This window comes from Tauraco erythrolophus, chromosome 7, assembly GCF_009769465.1.
Source record: "Tauraco erythrolophus isolate bTauEry1 chromosome 7, bTauEry1.pri, whole genome shotgun sequence".
Lineage (NCBI taxonomy): Eukaryota > Metazoa > Chordata > Aves > Musophagiformes > Musophagidae > Tauraco > Tauraco erythrolophus.
In genome coordinates this window covers 43,573,789-43,598,651 of record NC_141471.1, presented here as the reverse complement: position 1 = coordinate 43,598,651, position 24,863 = coordinate 43,573,789, and the positions used below count along the sequence as shown (strand labels likewise).

General features: G+C 42.1%; 1 protein-coding gene across 4 annotated transcripts in view; it reads right to left on the bottom strand.

Moving 5' to 3' along the window:
* The window catches only part of RARB (retinoic acid receptor beta), a 192,317-nt gene that overhangs the window by 30,222 nt on the left and 137,232 nt on the right, over nt 1-24,863 (bottom strand). For all 4 annotated transcript variants that reach the window (XM_086614247.1, XM_086614248.1, XM_086614249.1 and 1 more), the window contains one exon: nt 14,432-14,573. In XM_086614247.1, the coding sequence (XP_086470373.1) occupies nt 14,432-14,573 (142 nt within the window). The remainder of the gene's footprint in view (nt 1-14,431; nt 14,574-24,863) is intronic.

The following is a 24,863-nucleotide window of genomic DNA, read 5'->3' as shown; positions in this document are numbered from 1 at the left end:
CTTTTTCATAAACTGTAACCTAAGGAGAAAGAAAGCAGTGAGGTTAGGGGACTTCTTTCCATTCGCAGGTTTTCCCAATGGCCAAGCTGAGTCAGCCAGCAGGCTCCGGGAGCGCTGGGCTGGCAATGTCACCGGACTCCTGCAAAAGCCCTGCTGAAGCTGGCTGCTGACACAGGTATACAAGTTTATTCACTTTCAGCTTTAATGTCTCACTGCCCACCCCAAAACGCTACACACTGGTGAGCTGAGGCACTTGAAACGTTTCTGCCTTCCAGGTTTTCCTTTGGGCAGGATGGACCTTTCCGCCAGTGCATGGCATAACTCGGCGCTGAGCCCCAGCGGGGCTTAACCTGCAGCAGTTGAAGCCAGAGCTCGCGCCCGGGATAGCGGCAGGCTTTAACGTGACTCTTCAAAGCAAAAAGTGCCTGGGAAACAAAGGCTTGTGTGTTTAATAAACACTGCTCCATCCATAATTCACAGAAAGAAATACTGCTTTTCATCTATTAATGTAGGCTCTCCGGACATCTGTACTCCTGCTTTATGTAGCAGCAGAAGCATCACAGCATTACGGGGTTGAATTCCCTTAACACACCTGCAGCAACCTCAGCTGTTTCAGCACTCACGTTATGACATGAATCACTCCACAAGCCTGCACCTAATTATCAGACTGTCTATTTTGATATATTTTATCTTTCATGTACAATGCCAAAGAAGTTCTTTAAAATATGTTCCAACTACTCTTTCATTTAAAAAAAAAAAAATTGCTTTCTTGTCTGGGACTTAAGTTCTGAAATAGCAGGAGTAAGTGGACCAGATTATTTAAAAAAGAAGGCATGTTATTAACTACCGGACTGGCTTAGAGAGCTTAATTCTGCCAGACAGGGTCAAGCAGCATTGAATCCTAATTTCTCCATAAGATCTTTCAAATATCCCCAGCAAAGCCAGCACATAACCTTTTTACATTAAGTGCTTTCACAATACACCAGACCAGCCTGACGTAGTGATCATGCAAGGAGCAAAGCAGACAGACACTTGTTTCCAGGAAACAGCAAGATACTAAAAAAAGCAGCCTTTTTATCATTGATTTGAAATCAAAGTGATTACTGAGGCCTCTGCAATCTCCAGTAGAAGACTTACTGCACACAAGGGAGTTCATTTTGAGAAGGCAAACAGGCAGCAGGTCATCACAGAGTTAACTCAATAAAATAATAATTTCTACTTGGATAAACTGACCTAGTTTTCCCAGACTTCTCTATGAAAACAAAGGATGCAACTTGGACGTGAGATGACGTCTGAAAGGGAAGCCAAGGGCTGGGCAAGGACTCTGAATTCAACACACAGATGGTCCTCAACTAAAATGAGGGCAATGGTTCCCAGCTGACACAACGAACGACTACCCAGTATAGGATTAACTGGCATTACTAGTAGTTTCTACCCCTATCTTAACTTACTGATGCTGATGACAAATCATTCATGTCCTTCAATGGTGTGGGACTGGGCCCTGAACTCTTCATACACAGGTTCAGTACCTTCTTCCAGCTAGGATGGTCTTCTCCAAGACTGTGTCAAGTGCCTGATGCAAGACGCACTTACAGAAAACTTTTTATGAGGTCCTCAGGATATTCATCCTGATCTACAACCCCCACGGGAAGTACTGGTTGAAAATTCAAGATTTCCAAAAGCAGAGCTTTATTCAGTTCCTAAAAGAGCCGATGAACATCCACCTCCCCAGCCAGCTGCAGGGCTGCCCCACAGCCCCAGGCCATGCAGCAGACATGGCGCAGGCAAGTCCGCCAGGGCCTGGGCTGCACGGCACGGAGGGCAGGAAACGACAAGGATCCTTCCCGGCCCCTCTCGTAACTCATCCTGAGATTGTGTGAATCTGGACATCACACAATGCTGACAACTCCGCATTCTGGGATTCGACCCAGCGTTATTTTTCAGTGAAGCTCTGTTGTGCTGGAACACCTCCAACCAGCTCAAGTTAAACAATTTGCCCAGAGAAAATGTTCAATGAAGGGGAAACATAAAAGTACGTACAGAAAGAGGCCTGACTCCTCCTCTCTTCTAATCCATCACACAGCATTAGAGATTAAATACTCATTAAAAATATATATAATAAACTGTTAAGATGGGATATCTAGTGATTCGTCTTAATTGCCTCATTCTTCCCACAGCCTGATTCCCAGGGAACATTTTTAAATGTTCCTCCTCCATTACTGCAAGGCCCGTTTACCACAGGGTAATCTACCCACCTCGTCCCCCCAGCCAAGAAAGAAGACCCCAAAACTCATGGGGCTTAATACTGCATACCCTGTGGGAGGCAGCTGATGTCTGTATGGTTTTACATATGTTCATGCCTTGCTATGCTTAAATTATAGTAGGAAAAATGTTCCTAATAAACATCTGAAATAGCTGTAACTGACTTAGAAAACAACAGGAAAAGTTGCCAAGAAAAGGCTTTGACTCTGTCTTTGAGACAAGCAGGATATAAGCCTTCTGCAGAATTAAAGGAATAAAATATTTCTGCTTATTCTCTTCTCTCACTGTGTACTTTTCGCTTTGGTACGGGACAGGGCTGAACATAACAGACTTTCTTTTTCTTAATAACAACTATCCTCTTGCTGTTATTTGTTCCCTTTTATTATTTGCATTTCTTTTCAATTTAAAATTATTTTCTAGGTCTTCTGATTTAGGAGCAGCATTCACCTGAAGAGGCATCCAAAAAGAAAAAAAAAAAAAGTATGCATTGAGGTTCCCTTCCAAATTATAGAAAGGGGCAAATCAAGCATCCTGCTTGTAGAACAATGCTGTCAAAAGGCTCTTATGAACTAACACTTCTCCACTTCTCCATGTCACTGGTTACAGGGATCTGGGCTGCATGGGTTTGATCCCTGAGCTCTTTAATGGGATAACCAGATGGTGTGGCACTACACAACATGGACTACGAGACCAAACACACACTGAGCTCTGGAATTCCACACCTATCTTCACAAGACATCTAATTTGAAACACAAGAGCCCTGGCTTGCTCCTTGCCCAACAGAGGCCTACCAGTATTGTCAGAGAGCAACTCAAGCTTCACTAAATCTAATGTTCCATCCTCCAGTATTGACAGTTCCTCTGTAGCAAAAAAAAACCCCACCTTGATGAAATTTCAGAAGTGACACTTTTTTGAGCAGCTCTTCCCCCTTGTCTCTCCACTAGAATGCAAACAAACTGTTTGTAGAAGCGGTGCTATGGCAAGAAAAACAGGAAGAAGACAGTCCTTGTATGTAAGGAGCAGCTCACACAGCTACGGTGGAGTCAGGGATGCTGAACACACAAAGTGCAGCAGCTCATCACATAAGGATGTTCATTTATTGCTCATCTGTCTTCCTGGGCTGATGCCTCCTCTACTGACGACCCTAGGTTACAAAATGGCTAAAACTCGTGCAATGCCAATTTCAGATTTCTTGAGATATAGAAAAAACTCTCATGCATTAGCCAAAATAAACATCTTACACTTCATTTTTAAAATGATAAAAAAATGGATTTCAATGTTTACCACTGGGACATCTTCTAAAAGTACACAACATATGAAAGCAAGTAAAGACACTACGCTTCGTAAGAGCACATTTAACTTGTGGATTCTTTGAAATGTAATACTACTCCTCGTGAACTTGCAATTCCTGGCAATTTCCATTTTTTCTACCTCTCTTAGATGGTGTTACTATTTCCGTAACACAAACTATAATCAGCTAGTTGGGAGTTAAAATAAAAATGAGGAAACCAGAAATTTTTTTCAGGAAAGACCGGAAGACGCAAAGGATTCGCAGCAGCGCCCACCACATCAGGGCTGATTAACAGCGGGAAACCTGCTAATGATGGAAATAGGAGGAGACAGAGCAGGTGAAAACAGCGTCTCTGGATTGATCGGTGAATCAAGGAATGATGACCTCTCCTGCCTTTTCAACCGCATGGTGATCTCTTCTCCAAAACTATCTGTTGCTGCCAAGGGAATAAAGCACCTCTCTGTGCCGGAGGGGCAGTACCCTGGCACCCCTGAGCCACTTGATGAACCGAATGTATGCCTGCTGCTAAAGGAGAGAGTGTGGAGATGTCTGTAGGGTTTTTAAAAAGCTTTTCCTTATCTTCCACTATCATTCCATTTACTGTTTGTGACGTTTTAATCCACTCTCACTGCTACATTTTCCTATTTAATTTAATGCTTTCTTTATAGGCTCTCAAGTTTTATGTTAAGAGTTTCCCAGGTCTAAATACACTGAGTTCTGCCTCCAAGAAAACACTGATGGTGGAGTATCGACCTACTTAACGTGGGAATAAACAATCCCAAATGCAAAATGCATGACGCTATCTGCCAGTAATCCTTCTTCCCATAAGTTTAAAGATGAAAAATGTTTAAAAATATAATGCATTGAAAATGATACAAATGTAATACGCTTTGTTAGTCTGTCATTTTAAACGGTTTGTAAAGTCCTCCCTCAGAGGATTGCCTTAAATCATTCATTAACTTGAAGCCGATTGCTTTGTCCTTGAAAGGGGGAAGAACATGGATTTCTCAGATGTAACCCAATTTCCTAACTGAAACAAAAACAACCTGATGAAATTCCGTTACCAAAATCATCTATCGTACCCCAAGCAGAAGCATAAATAAATTAATTACAAAATGAGCTCTGTCAGCAAAATCTAACTTTATGGGGAGTGTTTAAATTAACATTTCACTTGCTTAAAAGTTCAAAAAAAGAAAGCAAGAAAGAAAAGTAGGTCAGCGTGTTTCCCCAGCATGTCTTTCTGACTCCATTAAAACTGTCTGTCAGATGACTAACCATGCCTGTAATCCAACTAAAAGCATGTTTGCTTTCTGTTGCACTTTTTGCCAGGGGAAAGGAAGAATTCCACTTAGCTTTAACTCTGAAATTCAGGTAAACGTCTCCAAAAGTCATATAATTTCCTCACATTTACTTACCAAATCCGTTTCTATCGACAATAAGCAACTGGTTACGGATGCACGGCGCTGAGAAACGATCCCACAGCTGATTAAGTGCTTATCAGCCGCAGGCACTGCCTGTAGGGCTTCAAGCTACAACTTGTTAAAGTCAGTTTTCAGAGATGTTGTCTGATTGACAGACTTTTCATAAGACCTAGATTTAAAAATCTGAGAGCTTTCAGAAACACGCAAGCATGCGACTAAGTACTGGAATAAGGTGAGATGAGGCAAATCTGCTTCTGTTTACTTTGGGCCAAAAGAAATTAAAAATCCCAACGCCTTATGATCTTTCTTTTTCCTTTCACAGCATTAGCAGTAGAGTGTTACTTAAGTTAGGATAGAAAGGGCGTTATTGCTACTGCCTGTATGCCGTCTAACTTTAAAAAATCCTGTACGCTTTCCACGTGAGCGCTGAAGAACTGGAGATTAACTGTTCCGATGTATTTTAAATCGAGCATGTGACACCAAGTCAAACTAAAAACAAATCGAGGCTATTTTTAGAGCACAGTCCTAGGGCCAGCATCCCAGCAGGAGGAGCTGAAACGTGTCAGCCGGCTTATCGCAGGCACAGCAATGGACAACTCCCTCTGCTATAACAACTCATACAGCGGATGAAAGCAAGCCATAAGAGCCTGACAGCAGCAGAGGGAAATCCATGGCCTCATCTACTTATGCAGAGATCTTCCTAAACTGTCTTTGAGAGCTTACTGGTTTCTGAGCATCTGCTTTTCATCTTCCACACCATCAGCACAGGGGTTGCTCCCCACAGACAGGCCAACATGAGCTTTGTTTCTTCACCTTCTGCAGAGGCACCTATCCTATGCAAGACCATCTCCAGTAAAGCGATTACCAGGAAAAAGAAGCAGCAAGTTTGCAGATATGTAAACCATCAGGAAGATGTACACATTCTCACACGTGCTTCTTCTAAGGGGAAGGACCAAATACGTGCCTCATCTGATACCGAGTCCTTCAGGCACTTTTGGGTTGCTGCAGTTCGAACTTCCCAGAACTCTTGGGAACAATTTGCTGCATTTCTCATGAACCTTGGCTACTGTAGATAACTTTTCCAGGTTGGCCTGACAACCAAATTAGCCATGTTTAGCTTCAAGGCCCAGCACACTGGCAATTTGCTCGTTCCCAGACTGATATTTATCTCACTGACATTTCTCCATCCTTCAGATTCAACATTCCAAAAAAAAAAAAAAGGCATTCAAAGACAGGAAAAAAAGAGAGCAGAGAAACCACAAGGTGCCAGTATAGAAAGCACAACCCGCATGGCGCAATGGCAATTAGGAGAAAGAGATGCCTCAAAGACTCTCCGTGCCCCCGAACAAGAAAATGATCCGAATGAGGAATACGAAGCAGTGAACTGAGTGCATAAAGGAAGAATGGAAGCTCTGAAACAAAGCTTTTGAGGTCATGGGATTGGGGTCTCGGCAGTTATGTCTGCATGACCAACCAAGCAAGCGTGGCCTCAGCCCCGTGCTTCAGAGCGCATGGACCAGGCAGGGACAGGCTACCTCCAGATTTCCCATCTGCTCTTACAGCAGCACTGTCCTGCATAGCACAAGGTAGAAAGGATAACCCAGGGTTTTGCATGCCATGAAAGCAGTTGGGATACTAAACTCGAGAACAGGAAAAGGCTACCTGCAATGGCAATAACGAATGCAAACAGCCAGGGTCTTTATATGTACAATCAGAATAACGCTATACCTCTCCCACAGATGGTCCAAGACCAAAGTGAGAGACAAGAAATTACAGAAAAAGGCCATGGAGACAACCAGGTCCATGTTAAGAAGTGGCTTTGTAAGAGATAACCGCCCAAAATGCCTTTTACTGGGAAACTGACTGAAGAAAGCATGTGATGATCCCTAAAAAAACCCTCAAAAGCGTGAAGTAAAAAAATGGGAAGTTCCACCTGTACCAGTGCCACTGACTGTCCTCACAGAAGAGTGAGACCTCCGCAGGAGGTGGCACATGGCAGGACCGCCACAGAAACCTGAGCTGGCAGCATCAACAGACAGGCATTAGTCACTCCATGGGCTCCAATGAAATGAGCTCCCTTAAAACAAGAAAAGGTTCAACCAAGTCTCAGGACTTTGTGAGAGCCACTAAACAGAAACATGTACTTCTCTGGAGCATGTTGCAGGTGTAAGTAGAAATCATACTGTACGAGCGTTACACATTTCACTGGCTCTAGTTATCCCCGAGTTTCACCTATAACGAAAGAAAAGTTACTTGTACAAGGATTCTGTGCCATTCAGCTGAATTTCTTCCACAGGACAGGACCAGGAGGTGTTCAGAAACTCCACTAACATCTAATTAATACTTTTTCCTTTCTTGAAGTACATTTCTTTCAGAGCATGGTCAGGTACCGCAGTACAAATGAATAGCATAATAACTTTAGAATTCACAACTTTATTAGAACACCTTGTTAAGCAAAAACGTAAGAAAGGCGCACATTTACAGTCGCTGACGACTAGGATCGATGGAAGCAGACAAAGGCTGCAGAGAGCACACGAGCCCTGGTAACTTCTGCCAGGATCCGTGTTGTCATAGAGACAGCAGAGAGTGATGAAAAGTTCACCACAGTAGCTATACCTTAGTGAATAAGTCTTAATGTAACTTCCAGCTGAGGACATGTAATCAATCTCTGTATGAGCTTATTGAAGGAATTCCCTTTTTGCTTACTCAGTCCTCAAGAGCGCAAAATGAGGGGAAAGGTTTTAAAATACATATATTTTACTACCTTCAAAGACAAGCCAAGGCCTAGTGCTTCTTTTGGATCGGGCCAGGGAGGGGGAACACAACTGTTTCTTTTGCAAAATTAATGATATAAAACATGAAAAACTTGATAAAGGCATTCAATAAAAAGAAAAAAAACATGGAAAGAGTAATTCTAGGGCAGCAACATTGGCCACATGCAGCAGTGTCTCCTCCTTTCCCCAGACACTTTCCCATGGAGGCGGCCGTAGCCCTGGCATCTCACTGCTGCTCTTCTCCCATTGAGTTCAATCACTTTGTTCTCTTTTATGCTGCAAAACACAGGACTTTCCCTGCCCTCTCTTCCCTTTCCATGCCTTTTTCCTGGCATCTCCCTCCCCAGTGGCATCTGACCCCCGGTTTATCTTCCTGCAGGGCAGCAGCACCCCTTGACCCTTCCTTGGTCCCTGCTCCGGGCTCTGTCCCACCATTTGGGAGGTATGGGATGCTGGAGCCAACAACAAGTAGCACAGAAACGGTGCCAGGGGTCGTTTACTGGCCAGGGTCTTTAATTCTTAGCTTACACAACTATGGGTTTTCTACGCAAGAAAGAAAAAAAAATAATTTGCAGCACTCATGTGTTACGGTTTAAAGTTACAGCTATTTGCGTAATGCCTGAAAGGCAATGAAGAGAAGAAAAAGAGAACCTACGATGCTATTCATACTTCTCCCTAACATTTTAGGGTATAAAGATCAGACTAATTACCAAATGGTCTGGAGTTGAGCAGGGTTCACTAATCACGCTCTGCTTGAGGAATTAGGAGAGAATTTACTTAGCTGCATCATGAAAGGTGCCAATAAATTGTTCAGCTGGAGAGTTAACATAATAAAAAAAATCATTTTTTATGTTATTTTCTTTAGCAGTTTATTAATTGCTGCCTGAAATACTTTTCTGAAACACAACGAGCTGCAAATGAATTCATGGGCTATTAATCTGCTGTACATGGCACTGGAGGGAAAGCTCATTAGGTGAGTTGATGCAATTACTGCTATTACATAACCATCTTCACAGAACATAGAGTAAATTATGAATAATAACATTCAATCTAAGTTGCTCCTTTAAACATTAAAGCTGGCAAGCGAAAGCGATGCAAAATCAGGGGGAATGGCTAAAACACAAAAGAGGCAGACCCCAAAAGAAGAAAAGAAAAGGAGATCTGCTTCTTTGAAGACATCAAACTGATGCAAAAAGCAAGAGATATTTGTTTAACCACAGAAAACAAGGAGCAACAAGTAGAACTCAGTTCTCTATAAGAGAATTTTAATTGTATATAAATACTTTTTCAGCCATCCAGCATAAGACAGTGTGCGTTATCTCTAGCAGAGGACAGACTGCCACTACAGGACTGTGGTTTTTGTAGCAGGAAGACCCTTCATGTTGGCTTTGCTCTCATCTTAAAAAACCTCTCCATCAGTGATATTGAGCCTTAGGCATTAACTTTTAAAAGTTCCCAATTTCTCAGTCCGAAAAAATAAATAGAGCATTCCTATCTGATCAGCAACTAAAAAAAAAGCCCAACTCAATCTTAATGAACAAAATGAAAAAACTGTGATCTGTATGGCTTGGGCATGGTTTTCCCGCTCTCTATATACTCACATTCTTAATTTTGTTGGTATTTTCACAGTTTACATCTTTCACCTTCAAAGTACTTACAAATACAAGGTCTCCCAGTCCCTGTAAAAAGACTTACCATTTTCACCTCTCAAGATGGGAAAACTAGTCTAATCAGCTTGTAGTGTTTAGAGAGAGGAATTACTCCCAGAACAGATGCAGGAGTTTGTGATTTCCATTCTGATATTTAGCTCGTGCCTCTTGAGAAAGCGAGGCAAGTCAGGAGTCAGCAGGCAAGACAACCACGCTGGAATTTTTGAAAAAGCCCCCAGCCACTGTGTGGTATTTAGGCATATAGTTAAAAATCTAGCCTGTAGCAAAGCAGAAGCAATGCTTAAATCCAGTGCTTTCTGCTGGCTAAAAAGAATAAAAACCCACTTTAGTTCTGACTAAAAGTGTCTAAACAAAGATTTCATGCATTCTAATTAATTAATTTTAAAATTACATCAGTGGAATCTGCATGAACTTCTCAAATGCAACTACACAGACTAACCCTGTGCTTAACCACTTATTGAAGATGGAACTGCACTTCACTAAGGAGTCTGAAAAAAACGAAACAGAAATATAAAATAAAAAATACACAGATGACGGTTCTTCAAGTTGATGCTTCCTGCTTGCCAATTTAAATCAGAAGCAAAATAAGTAAATCAATTCATTCTATTGTTCTGCAGCAGAATGTAATCGTATGTTCCGAGAAGCATGAACACTTAAATATTATTTTGAAGTCTGTGACAAAGAGTAACAGACATTTCTGTGCAAGTTTAAAAAAACCCCACAAATATGGAGCACAAAAACTGGATTCTCTCCACTTCATGGTAATTCCCCTGCACTCCCTCCCTTCCTCCTTCCCTCCCTCCAGGGAGGTTAATTGTAAGCAGATTTACAAATCTGAACATTGCTTCAGTGCACTGAAGCAATCTGGAACAATAATTCCGTGCCTTTTAAACATAATTTTGCACTATAAGAGCTCGCTGCAGACAAGGTTTATGCCAGTACGGAGGGCTTCTCTGCATGCACTGGTACATCCCTGGTACATGCACTGGGTGCGTGTCTGAGGGGGACCCCACGGATTATCGAGCACAGTAACAGTCCTTGCAGCCTGCAAATTTTGTAAAAGAAGGAGGATGGAAGTGGAAGAGCTGCTGGGCTAAGCTGAACAGTTGTGGCAGAAAGAAGCTCCATCTTCTTCCCCCTTTTACCCTGCAATAAATCCAGTTTCGGTTTTCTTTAAGGGCAGGCTGCTACCTTACAAGGCGTATGTTGCATCATCCTGCTTGAAAGGGTCCATTATTGTTCGAGAGTTTTGCCCAGCTTCCCGCGCGTTCCCTTAACGTACGCGCAACCCCTCACCAGCTCCCGAGGACCAAGGACGTGCATCCAGGCGACAGTGTGCTTCTTGCTGACACCTGGGGTCAGGCCAAGGATGGTGCTTCTGCATCAGCTTAGAGATCACGTAATAGAAGGGCAAAGGTTAGTTTCCTAAGGCTCTCCATCACATAATGAGCCACTGTCAGCCTTAGCAGCCTTCTCACTTCAGCAGTAACAAAGAAACAAACAACAAGGAGTCCTATGTGATCATCATTTGTCTCTACGTGTTAATTAAAAAAATTAATAGGCTGGAAGGGTAAGAAGGATAGAAATGATTTGGCATGGGGATCAGAGCTGCACCTACACACTCCTGAGTGCCCACACATGAACTGACAGGGGACAGCCATACAACAGACCCAAAACCTGAAGCGGTGCTGGTGGAGGGGCTGGCTCCGGGCTGTTACAGGAGAGCTGAAGCTCAAGTTGCAGGGACACAAGCTCAGGAGTTTCTGAAGGAGGGGGATCTGATGAAAGAGAGCAGGGCTTTATTTCAAGCTGTGTTTTGCCCTGTTGTAGGATGATAAGACTGGCATCGCTAAGTCGTTTCCCCTCACGCCCTTTGTCTTGTCTGTTTGGGAGCACAAACTTTTCGCAACAGGGACTGCACAATGAAAGACAGTCCCTACACTAGTGGGATCCAGTTTCAGCGGGTCCTGCAGATATTATCAAAAGGCAAATAGCTCAGCTCCTGCCCTGGAGGCAGTCTTGTTATTGACCTCTCTTGATCAGATCTGGGGACTAACATGGGGTCCAAGATAACTTTTTTTCCCCTACCGGACAAAACAACCTATAAAGAAATGCAAATTTGATGCATTCCTTCATCATCTCACTTCATTCTCCAAAACAAGATAAAAGCATAGAAGAAATGCTCAGTGTATCTCTTCTCTTCCAGAACAATGTACCTCCATTCTTAAAACCTTACTTATCACACTGGCTAGGTGGCCAGTTCTCCTCTCTGATGTTTGTTTGTAACGCTCATTAAGCTCAAAAGGAGTCACATATGCAAGTATTTTTGCATGTCCTTTAAGGGCAGAACAAATAAACATAAGACTGCAGCGTTTAAGCACAGATTATTCTGTATACTGGAATTCTGCCTTTGCACCTCCTGAGAATAGACCTTGGGGTTCCTATTTGCAGCTGCCCATCACCATTACCTTCCCCATTTGGGACTGGTTTGAGCATTGTAGCCTTGCTTCCCTATGAGATTTCTCTGATACTTTTCTCTGTCCTTTGTTCATGGTTTTCACATTACAAGGTAACAGAACTGTAAGAAGACAGAAAAACAAAATGTGAATAAGGTACTGGGGAAAAAGAAAAATCTCTATCTGGCAAGAAAAAGCTCACTGACAAATATGCCTTCGTTTATATAAACTTCTAAAGAAATGGAGTTGAAACCTGGAGACATATATGAAAGAAGGTCAGAAAAGACAATAGTTTTTCAAATCTTTTAAGAGATGAAAAGCTCGTGTGTACGAAGGGATAACATGGAATCCCTTCAGACTCAGTTCTTAAACCCAGAAGACAAGACACACTGCATTCAAACCGATGACATTTAAAAGGATTTCGCTATTGCTTTGCAAACACCTTCTACAGAAATGCAGCCAGAGGACATCCCTCACTTCTCCCCAGTATCCTCTGTTCCCCCTCCAACCTGCTAGCCCCCTTTCAGTGCCTGTAGTGGTTTGAGATAAAGGCAACTGCCAAAGGGCGATTTCACTCAGTTCACCCAAGGAAACAGGCGATTTCACTCAGTTCACCCAAGGAAACAGGCAGAGAAAAACCTTAATTCTTGCTGGCAAAGCTCCAGCTATCCTTTGGGAGAAAACAATCCATCACCTGAAAGGCAGTAAGTCTTTATACTTTACCCTAAGTAACTTTGGTTAACATATTAGACATACTGCTGATATTTCCAAAACCTACTCTGATGTGACGTTACAGCATTTAATAAGATTACTACTTCACGTCAGCAATAAAATCCTTAAGAATTCAGCCCTCAGGTGAGAAAAGCGTTTTTTCTTCTCTTGTAAACTGTTTTTATCAAGGAAAAAGTCTTCATGTGCACAGATATATATGCGGTCAGATACCTATAAAATCCTCCTCATTCAATCCTACATTTTTGCGCACCTTTGTATTTAGCCTACCTTCTCCTTTACTCTTATCATATCATGGTCTCCGCTCCAGTAAATCTATACATAAGTATAGATAAGCGTACTTCAGACACATGAGAAAACTAGAAAATCTGACAAGGACGGGGAAATCATGGAAATCCTAAGACCTGCTAGCTCCCCTCAGTTGCATGAAACTTGATGTCGGTACTTTTCAATAACCACAACTTCAGACTTCCATGAAAAAGAGTTGAAAACACTGCAAAGTGGTCCTAAAGATGTATCTGGTTCTTTCTCTGCTCCTCAACACTCTTCCTCTAAGAGGAGATGAAGGAGAGGGTAGGAGAGAAAAAAAAGAGATGCAACCAGGAGAGAGCAGTGTGACTTTGGGATCTCTTCATCTCCTGTCAAAGAAGGGAACTACTGAAAAGTCCCATGCAATTCAGGAAGGAGAAATGCTGAGGATGAGATCTGATTTAAGTCATAGTTCAGTTCTAAATGTCTCATCAGTGTAATTTTTTTTTTTCTGTGGTCCTAAAGTCTCTCCAAGGAACTCCTGTAGGTGAATGAAAGTAAAGAAGAGGTTCTGGGCAATTTTGCCCAACTCTCTTACGCACACGTTGTAAACTTCTATAGTGTTTATTATTAGAATTGACCTACTGAAATCAGAAACATCACCAAGAGGTAAAAACCCTCAACAATCAAACAAATCACTACACCAAAGACATTTTTGCTACTGTGATCGCTCCAATCAAAAATAAGAAAGTTTCAGAAATATTACCCTATAGGGATTTAAGAATGGCTTTTTTTGCTAAATTTCATGCTTGATAGGGATATCAATAAACTGGAAAAAGAGAAATATCATAAATGTCTACCTGTTAATTTAAAAGGAAAATCAGAGATTTTGAGAAACGAAGGGAGAGGAAAATCTTTTGGGGTTTTTTGCGCACTTGGCAGCACTTTCACATAGTCAGATTCACCAGCTTTGCAGGTTTAGAAGAGAATTTGCCAGCTTGTTTCACCTTCCAGAGAGGCTCCAACCAGCAAGAAGGGCAGACTGAAGGCCGTTGAACCATCAGTTTTGTAAAACGGCACAAACTGGCGCTACCGCTAAAAGAAGGACCTCTGGCACAAGCCCCGGCCCGAGGGAGAAGGTGTGAGGTTGAAGAAGGCTGACAACGAGTCCAGCAAAGCCGCGAGCTGGTCTGCAGGGCAGAGGGAGGACTGAAACCCAGCTTAAGAAGCCAGTGCTGTTCCCCTTACATCCTTGCCCCAAGAAGCTGTTTCTAGAGCAGAAGGGAGATAATCCAATCTTAAAGCAAGTACCTGTGGGTTTGTTATTTTAGAAAACACCCACACAGGGTGGCCACACCACGTGGGTTCTTAACTGACGGCATTTACGCTGCAAAGTTAAGGACTCAGAAGTTCTCAAAGTACAGGTCTGAAGTTGTGTACGAAAATTCATACTCCCTTCTCTGCATATGAATGCAGATACTGGCTTCAATCACGTAATCGCACATTATTTTTCTCCCTTGGGACTGCCACATACACGTAGGAGATGACAAAAAATAAATTGTTTCTGAAGACAACTTACATTCTTTGGACATTCCCACTTCAAAGCACTTCTGTAGTCTGCAGTACTGGCAGCGATTTCTGGTAACTTTATTGATAACACAGTTTTTATCTCTGTGACATGTGTAAACCATGTTCTTCTGGATACTCCTGCGGAAAAAGCCCTGGAATCAAGGAAAAAAGAAATCAAATAAAATTTTGAGTTTCCCATAACCCTTAGAGATAGGCACTAGCATTGCTTTAAAATAACAAAATAAATTCAAAGTTATGGCTGGAGTACGGCATCTTTAAAGACTCAGTCTTATTATAATTTAGTACTCTTTCTTGAAACATAAGACTCGTCTCTTAAATAAAAACTAATTAAATAATGCAACCTAAGGCCAAAATAAACAAAACTAGAACTAGTAACGGCATTCAGGAAACGAAGTCCTAGATTTTACAAAAAAGCTCAAATAAAAATGGTTTGGGCTTATGGATGTAGTAACGAGTTGGGTAAACAACAGCCTTCCTAACAGATCCACTTGGAAGTCAAACACTCGTCCAACAATCGCCAGTCTCTCTCAGCCTAAAGGTCCTGCCTATTTTTGTTACTGCAGAGATTCTCTGGTTCGAAGGCTGCACGTAAAAAGAGAAATAATTTGAAACCCAGGTCTCTTAGCTGCTGGAACTCCTACAGCAATTAATGAGGCTTCTGCAGGTGGAAGAGTTCCAGCATCAGGTTATTGAGTTGTGAACTTGTAAAAGTTGCCAATTACAGCTTTTTTTTTTTCTTATTCAGATACAGCTGTGAAAATAATCAAGTAGTCACAATGATCATGAACAGAAATTAAAGAGAAGTAGAGGTCTGGTTTGTACTTGAGAAATACCATTTGACTGGATTCCTCCTTCAGCAAGTAAAACTGAGAAAAACAGCCATAAATGGCAAGGTTAGCTGGCACAGGAAAAAGGCAAAAAACAAGTTAATTTCTTTATCTACACCAAAACCCAAGCTTTAGATAATACCATATAATAATGAAGGGTTAAAAAAAAAAAAAAAAAAAAAAAAAGGATTACTTTAAGCATTTTAGAGCTCAACCCACAGATATTCAGTGAAAGTACTTCTGCAACAGACATTTGGAAATTTGACAGTACTATTTAACCTTCTCACTCAAGATTTTGAAAATCGTTTCAGCAAGCACCAGGGTCAAATTTCAGTCAACACTGTAGCATTATGGAAGAATAGTTAGCAATTTCATATTTTTTGGAGGGCTTGAGAGGTTAAAACTCTTCAGCCAGCCACATGTTTACACCCTGCAAGCAAGCGGTAAACCTGATGCTGCAGATGATAGCTCGGTGCCCACAGTGCATTTGTCTAAAGATGCAATCATGGTAAGCTATAAAATTGGCTCTCCTAGAAGCACTCACTGAGATATGCGAGTAGTTCAAAAGCCAAAACCCCTATTGTTCAGAGTTAACTGGGAGAGTTTCTGGCCATATGATCAGGGAGTGGTAGGGCAGGCACAGTCAATAAGGGCTGGTCATAAATTCCTTGCACACCCAACACACTATAGATGCTAATGTTATGAAAATACCTCAAATTCACTCAGAACTGAAAAATGCCTCCTTAATCACGTAACCCCTGGCAATAGTTTTCCGCAGCTCTTGCACAGGCAAGCCTCATCCTGAGGTTAGCTCCTCTGATTTAGAAGATACTTAATACTACCATCAAAGAGGTAGATAAAAACTCTTTACTTCTTTCTTTTCCTCGAGCTACTGGACACAGAAGAAGAATTTAAAGCTATTTGTTTAGACAATAAAAACTTTTTAAGTTATCAATAACACTGCTATTTTATATGCCACACTTTTGATTGTAACACTGCTTGAATCGTTGCAATGGAAAGCATGGCAAGCGTGTGTACGTTTGCTTACCTGCCAAGAAGAAAACGTATGGTAATATTCACTTACTACTTCCTTACTTTGATATTCTCCTAATTGTGATGCCCAGCTCTGTGGTAATTGCCAAGGATGGTAACTACAACTGTGATAAGTCTATGGCATCTGTTTAATTCAACAGACAGAAAGTGTGAGCTGTGCTGGTTCAAGGGTGTCTATATGGCTTTTTTGGTCACCTTTTCATAGTTGGAAAGAGGCAGGGGAAGCCAAGACTGGTAGCTTCCCCTGCAGCTATCTCGTCTTAATCCAGTGCTGCATGTAATCAACACGTACAGTCACTGATGGAATAACTCTCCTACCACTAGCCTGACGGGCAGGAGACAAAATGTCCCAAACACACAACATGACCCTCTTGTGCAGCAACTGTCTCACCAGGCTGAACAACTAGAGTAGTTTGAAAAAAACAGCCCCTAAAGCCTCCACTTTGCCTGCACGTGCTTTGGGGCAGAGGCTGCCGTGCATCCATGCTTGAGAGACTTCTGGTTCACTGACACAGACACTACTTGAAATATGAGCTTCAAAAGTGTCACTCAATACAGAGAAAAGAGGAAACAGCCTCCTCCAAGTATACCTGTACTTCACCAAAATATAACCAGTAGCTAATGGCATCCAGTGACTGATCAGTTCTGATATTTAGATGTAGCTTCTGCACCCTTTTAACCTAGGGTTTAATTACAGCCCATCAGGAAGGAAAGCAGAGGAGGCTGTCTCAGTCCTTACCATGTGAACTTGACCACATAGCACAACAGAAAAAGGTGATCCAACCTCTGCAGGCAGCAAGGATTAAGCATTCATGAACTGATTACTAATACAAAGGGCTTAAGAAGAACAAACTCAGAAAAAGCAGATCTCCAGGTTGAAATGAAGAGTTTCTTCACCAGCCTAACCTCCTCAGGCAATGTCCTACACAGAGTGAAAGATATAGATGAGGATGCTAACTACGGAAGCTTGGACTGTTGTTTTACAAATTACTTTTTAACACCTGTATTTGATTTTCTTCCTGAAGTCATTCACGAAATAGAAAGAAAAATGAACTTATTTCCATAAAGCATTCAGGTGCAAAAGGTATAATGTGGTCTTGCTCAAAACTAAGGACCTGTTTCTCTAGAGCCTGTTAGAGATCCCCTCCCCAAGTCCTCTTCCCTAAGACAACAGTGGGATATTACTTCTACTAACATTTGTGGCAAGCTCATTTTAAAACCTCAGCAATACATCACTGAAAAGATTTGATCTTTCAAATTTCCTTTGGACAGGTACTAAGAAAAATGCTCAGATTATAAATATTATTTAATTTCTTTGCATACAAATCCCAAACCAAAGCTGTCATGGGGGGTGACAGGAGTCCAATCACCGGCAGGCTCGGAGCACTCGCTGGGCACTGGGGCTTGGCTTCACCACCCGCCTCCACAAGCCTGGTGCTGAGCAGCCGCAGGTTCTGTGCAGCATTGCAAGCAGGGTCGTGCCCAGAAACGTTTCCCAAATCTGACATTGGGCTAAAAAAAAACGGACAACGTGCTGCCTATCCCTCTGCGCGGGTTTGCACCTCACCTGCTTTGGTTACCAGCAGCTCTGCAAGTGAGAGACAACCCTGCAGGACATGGGGATGGGCAGAGTGGGCATCCACTGCCCGCTTAAGCAGAAAAGCACATTTAAACCGTTTCAAGGCTGCGTTCCAGATAGCAGAGGTATAACACACTGGCCTGTTCACTAAAAATAGCGAAGTTAGAAGCAGGCCCAAGTTTTCCTCCAAGCACTTTTTGTCAAATGACTTCCAACTGATCTCATAATCTCAACAGTTTCTTCAAAACCCAAGAAATCCAAATGTCAACTAACCTTAAGAAGATGTCAGAAACTTCAGAGACGGCCAACCACCACTGCTTATACATTAATCAACTTCAAGTGCCTACTGGCTCTTGGAAAACAAGCTACTACTTACTGTAATACATTCACCTTGACAGGAATCTGTTCGGATGAATATTTACATGAGCAATTTTTTTATGCAAATATTTTAGCATCCCGTCCAAATTAACACCCTGTGATGGGAGATGAGACACTCCTGTGCCAAAACCAAGCACAAATGGTTCTTTTTTTGTAATTTAAAATGCCTTATGAATATAAAAAAAATAATTCTGTGAGACATAAAGCATTTCTGTCATACATAATTGTTTTTGATAGCACCTACAAAGTACTTGAATTTAAAGTAGAGGAAGCTACTGAAGACCTATCAAGAACAGCGATTTGCTCTAATATTCCTTTTATCCACAACTTTTGAAAGGAACACGAATCTTGTGGTTTTATTTTAGAGAAGACAAATAGAGAGCTTTGCAGAAATCACACTTATGAATTAATTCCGTCCTTCTGAGCTGCTTTTATTGGCATCCTTCACACAAAGCATTTCAGACAAACGTTTCAATTTTTAATCTCGTCTTTTCTGCGCACAATGCCACGCTCCTCCCAGGCCCACCAATCTTGTTATCTTAATGGATGACAGATAGAGTATCACTCTGACCATGCCACATTAGGCGTCCTCATTTACCGAGTGCAAGGAAAAAATGCTGAGTATAAATAATTCAGAAATCTATTGTATCAGCGTGTGTTCTCTGAGCATCCAGCACTGGCAGAGCAGACAGATTATTTTTCACTTTTAATTGTGTTGATATCTTATCTGCTGCATTGAAAGCAGAGAGTGATACGTGAAACCGTATGTATTAAGCAGCAAATAAACCCAGTTTACTAGGTCTATTGCTTAGAACTAAATAACCTATTTAGTCAACTTCAACACAATGCCAAAACCCCCACCTCATTCCACTCACCACTTACTTTTCTAGCATTCGCCTGGTAGTGTGTCAAAATTAGAGAACTCAGTACAGAGCAGCGGTGCCTACAGAGAATATTAACTATTTCAGTAATATTTTGAATGCCATTATGCTACTGGTTATCTGAATACAAAAGAGGTCATTAAGGGATGAGCCCTCAAGATAACGTTAAGTGTTTAGCCTTACGAAGTCTTATAGAATTGTTAGCATGAACTGTTACCCTCACATATCTGACAGAGAATCTACACAACTCCCTCTCCTTCACTGCCCAGTTGATTCTGGCAAGTCAGAAGATTTAGAGCTCAACTTATGCACATTGCATGAAGAAATGGATCATTCGATCTCAAAAACGTCTTAAAAATATGTTGCCAGCATAGGGCATGCCAAATCTTATTTGCAGATGCAGTGGGCTTACAAGTTGAAAACTCGCACTGCAGCCAGGGACAGGGCAATCAGCAGAGAAGGGCTAATGCGAGCTCAGTCTGTTTGAACAACCTGATCGGTTCATCTGGTTCAGCGTTGATTACCTCCCAGCACAGGCAGCCGGCTATGACTACTGCAGATTTAGAGGCCATTCTTCAGTAAATTTACAAAATAAGCTTCTGAGTGAAGTGTATTGCTACTTTATCGTAAGAAACAAAGGAGTAAGGAAGACTTTTCTATGGTAGTTTATCAGTCATTTATAAACTCAGACTGACTGAGCTCTGAAGGGAAAGATAAAACCCAGTAACAATCGAAGAGAAAATCCAGCCCATAACACACCTGAAACCTCTGCCATTAGCTTTACTCTGAAATAGAGGCTGTACAAATACATACCTTTTTTACAAAACGAATCTGTGATGCATAGTCTCTTTTCAATCTATTTATTCTAATCATTCAAGTTACCCTCTATCCTTGCTAACCCTGTAAAACATAGGCAGGCAAGGTAATGACCCTGTTCTTGCTCTCTCTGGAGCATCAACAGAGACATTTAAGGTCTCTCACAGTGATGAGATCTGCACAAGATACTTTGCTCCCCGTCCAGGGAATTGCCCAGGTACATTCATGAACAGAACGTGGTTTGCAGTATTTCTATTACAGGTGGCAGCAATCAAGGAACAAAAAATCCCTTCCTCACGAAGACCTGGTAGGATCAGCAGTCAGGTTAGGGCAGAGACACACAATTTTTAGTTGTTAACCAGGAATATTTGCTCTGAAAGGCCTTGATAACATGCAATCCCACAACTGGAGTTGCATAGAAAGGCTGATAAAAGACCTAAAAGCCCCGCCATACTCTGTTAAGGGATTCCATGTAGTATAAAAAATGCTGTAAAATGGCTGCAGCCAGAGCACAAGACCCCACAAGTAATGAAAGCTGCCAAAGCAGCTATCTAAAAGGAAGCTAAAATGAGCGTGTTCCCAGTTCCACAGCACTTTTCCGGGATGTCTGCACTGTCTATCATGCTTTGGAAGTCACAGCTTGCAGAATAAACAAATTAATTGTCTGACATTGTGGCTGGAAACCACCGCCAGCACAAAATGGAAGCAGCTACAACAATAAGTAGAGGAAGGCTCGCTGCCAGGAAGCAGGGAAATTGCGCTGATGATGTGTGTCAGGGCAGGACAGGCAGATCTTTGCAAAATCAAATGAATAAATGTTGTTAAATGTCAATAGCTTGTAGTGAGCACCTAGAGATACCAGGCACCTGGCAGCAGAGGGACTGAGCACCAGCCCGCCTGGGAAGTGCTCTGGGTTTGTCCTCCGTCGTTGCTGTTATTTCCAGCAGAAACTCTGTTTGCCATCCACATTTCATCTCATCTAGCCATTTATTCTGCAGATGAACAGCAGCCGTAACCTTCCACGGCTGAAGAAAATCAAATTTGCTACTAAAATCAATGCTTTTTTTTTTTTTTTTTAAATCAACAGAACTCAAAACACTTCATAAAAATAAGCAGGTGTTATCCCACATCTCACATATGGGAATAAAGACCTGTGGACCTACGAGCAACCCACTGAGGGGAGAAAAAGGGCTATTCTCTTTCCATTAGTTTTATACAAATGGAAAAGCTTAAAAGGTTTCAGGGTTTTCTCATTTCTTAAAAAGAGAAAAAGCCCCAGAGGACAAGGACAGGCAGGTGAGGAACACGCCACCTCTCCTAAGCTACCAAAATGGAGACGCAACATTTGCAACTGCAAGAAATTCTCCAGCAAAGACAAGGCAAGTAACACTTGATAAATCCTAAAAATTTCTAAGGTGAAAAAAGTCTTGTGAGCCTCCAAGGGCAAGAAATAAACAAAACAATTTCTATGACAGAGCTTGAAGGAAAATTATTCATGGGGCTGGCTACTAATGCCAATTAGCTGTTAGCCACTGGTGAGTTTGGAAGCGGACCTCATTTTTCATGATGCCTCAACTTCTAATTTCACAAACCTTGATCTAACATTAAAAGCATTCCCCAAACTGTCAAAATGCTGACTTTTCTTTTTTTTTCCTGGGCAGTTTAAAACACTTCCTCTGGCCAGCTGGCAGAGAGGCAGCTACCGACAAAACTGAGGATTGCATTCATTCAGCTGCAAATCCGCAGCAACGAGATTTGTCCAGCAAGGGTACCACAGCATCCCTAAGACTACGCATGGATTTCTCCACAATTTCGATTTTCAGTGAACTTCTGACCTTTTTAGCAAACATGTCAAAGTCTCCAGACAGAACAGTCATCACCTTGAAACAATATGTGAGAGGAAAGAACGGCTGAGATTTTCTGCTTCTCCACTTCAGTAATTTAAACAGAGAGGAAGGCACTGGTATGCACTTCCATCTGCTTTCTTCAAATTAAAAAAAAAAAAAAAAAAAGAGAGAGATGAAGTGTATACAATTAAAAAGTTACAGTTAACTTCCTTTCAGTAATGTCTGTAGGATGATTTTTGGCCTGCTAGGAAACTCCAGATGGGAAGAGTAATGAATACAATTTAATACGAATAACAGGAGATCAAAGAAATGCTTTTCTGAGTTGCAGTGCACTGAGTTATTTCACACAGTTTAATGGAGAACTCAGGGATGAATTATCACATTTTGTATTTTCTTATATTTTTGTTTATGCAAATCAATTCCCTTTAACCTAATTTGTGGAGGATCAGACCTATAACCCAATAAAGCCATAAACTGTCACTAGGATGGTTGTACAACTGGCTAGCACTTATCCAAAAGGCTATACGTTGTTAACTGCTCATCGTTTTTTTCCTCTCTTCCCCTCCAGTGCCTCAGGATTTATACCACCAATTAAGACAATAATGAGTGCCCCAGGTTGACCTCCCAGGAGCAAGAATTAATTAAGTGCAGTATTTCTTCATAAAGAATGACGCTTTTCCAAACCATTTATGTAGCTGCTCTCTTGCATGGAAGCACAGGATCGGGAAAGACTTTCCAAATTGCTATCCCCCAGATGTATGACTGATCTTGGTTTATGCTCTTAATTTGGGCCTCTGTTTTTATCCATTGGATTTTCAGGTGGTTGAGCAGAGGGGCCATCGTCCAAGGACAATGTCACACTTTTACTAGACATACAAGGGATTTTTTTGCACAGAGCTACAAAGGAAAGACACTAAGCAACAGCTACTCTGTTTAACAAAGTAGTAGACCTCCTAGTAAAAACAAATAAAAAATCATCACCAAGCTATACTCGTGCAGTGACATGCAGATTCCAGCAGCAGTCAGGACAAGGAAAAGACTCATGTTAGCTATGCAATTACTATGCTGCAATTACTTGTAGGAGTCTCTCAAATTAGCCTCTCCATTTAGCTGCTGACAGAGATGGAAACACGCAAAGAGGAAAGGGCAAGCTCAAACACAAACCTACACGGGAGAAAGAAGGTATGTGCACGCTCCAAGGAAATTCCCCGCACGGGCAGGCTTTGCGTCCTCCTCCTCCCCTCCCAGACTTCACTGCAAAGGCTTGCAGAGCTCCCGCACATATTTGGCACTACAGTCATTTATCAGAAGAGGCACGGGGACTTTCATTAATTGTCAGCCAACAAAAAAATCCCTGCAACTTCTGCACCGTCTGAAATTTATAGAGGCTCTAGTTTCTAACCCACTATCAGCAACCAAATGTTTACAGCTCAGCTGAAATAATAATGCAGACTATGCCACAAATATTCATATATGCCTGCAAGCTGGCTGAAGTGCAATTCCCCTTGCTCTAGCAGAGCGATTCTCACAGTCTGTGGGCACAGCCAGCTGTTCCCTGCTCTCTCCCCAGCCTACTCGGAGCCAACGCAATGCCCCAGCCTGAGCCCAGTAAGCTGGATGGGTGCCTGTGGGTGCTGGCCCAGCACCTACTTGCCAGGATGGTCAGTGAAGAGCTGGCTCTGGCTGTGCCACGGCACAGCTCCCACTTGTTTTCAAGATCCAGCATGTTTCTATTCTCTTTGTCTGACCTGGGAGGAGTTTTAAAATGTGCCCGATTGCAGCAGAGAAGTAGGTTCTGAGGAGGAATGAATTGACATATGAAAACAATGCAGATAGCAACCCAAAAATATTCAGAAGAAATAACACGGACATAAACATGCCAAAATAAAACAGATGTCTTGAGCATTATGCTTCCTGGTACATTTTTCAGGCATCCATCTGAATGACTCATCAACACACGTTCATTATCTCCCCACAATTTTATTTTTTCTCTTAGTTTTGACAACTGATCACTAAACAAATATGTTTATCAGATCTCTTGAAACCTGGCAAGTAATACCTTGTACTTACTACTTTATGCTACACTCTCATTCCCCCGTGTTCAGCAATGAAGAAATACTGCTAATAGAGAACTTCCCACTAAAACCTTGTAAAACGTAGAGTTTAGTGAAAGTCGGATGCCTGGAGACTAGAAAACGGAGCTCAAGTAAACACCCAGAAATATGCAAGTCTGGCTCTCTAGTACTGGCAGTAGACAATGAAAATTACCTTCCACACTGCAGCTGAAACTCATTACCGAAGGCGAGAGCAGAGGGATGAGTTGGAGCTGGACCAGCTTAGCAAACCCACCAATTTTAAGAGTGAGATGGTGGCCATACCCCTCTGTTCGCTTCCCGTACATGGTCAAAACAGTCTCAACACCATGGAAAAGCAGGCTGAAAAAGGTGGATGAAATATAGTCTGTGCCAGGGCAAGGGATTAGCAACTGCACAAACAGAGCCAGAGGAATCAACTGACTAGTTCCTCCAAGCAATAAGGGCTCTCAAGGTGACGCTAATCAGAGGTATGTATCTCATTGCAAACCCCGACACAAGTCACACTGAGATGCTGAAAAAGCATCACAGCTTACAGGACAAACGCAGCGTTGCCTCCACCTTGCCCGGCGTTGGGCACCACTGTTCATTCAGCCCAGCCGTCAGGAAGCAAGCGAGAGTCTGGGGCTGGGCAGCTTTGACGATGAGAAAACACGACCTTTCAGAGATGAGTGAATGAACTGGGGCTGATTAATCTAACACAGGAAAATCTTAGCAAGATGTTTTCCTGTTTTCTCCCTCCCGTGCCAGACTTCAGTCAATGGCCAGATTCAAGCACAGAGCTCACGTAATCACAAGACGATCATTCTTTCAGTTTACGAAAATCACATGGACTTGGGGTAAGACAAGAAGTCTTTTTAGTTAGCTCATCCGTTTGGCTCCTGGGTACTGTGCTTGCATCTCTCCATCTCTCCTGTTCACTTAACATTCCCTTTCTTCTTCCCTTG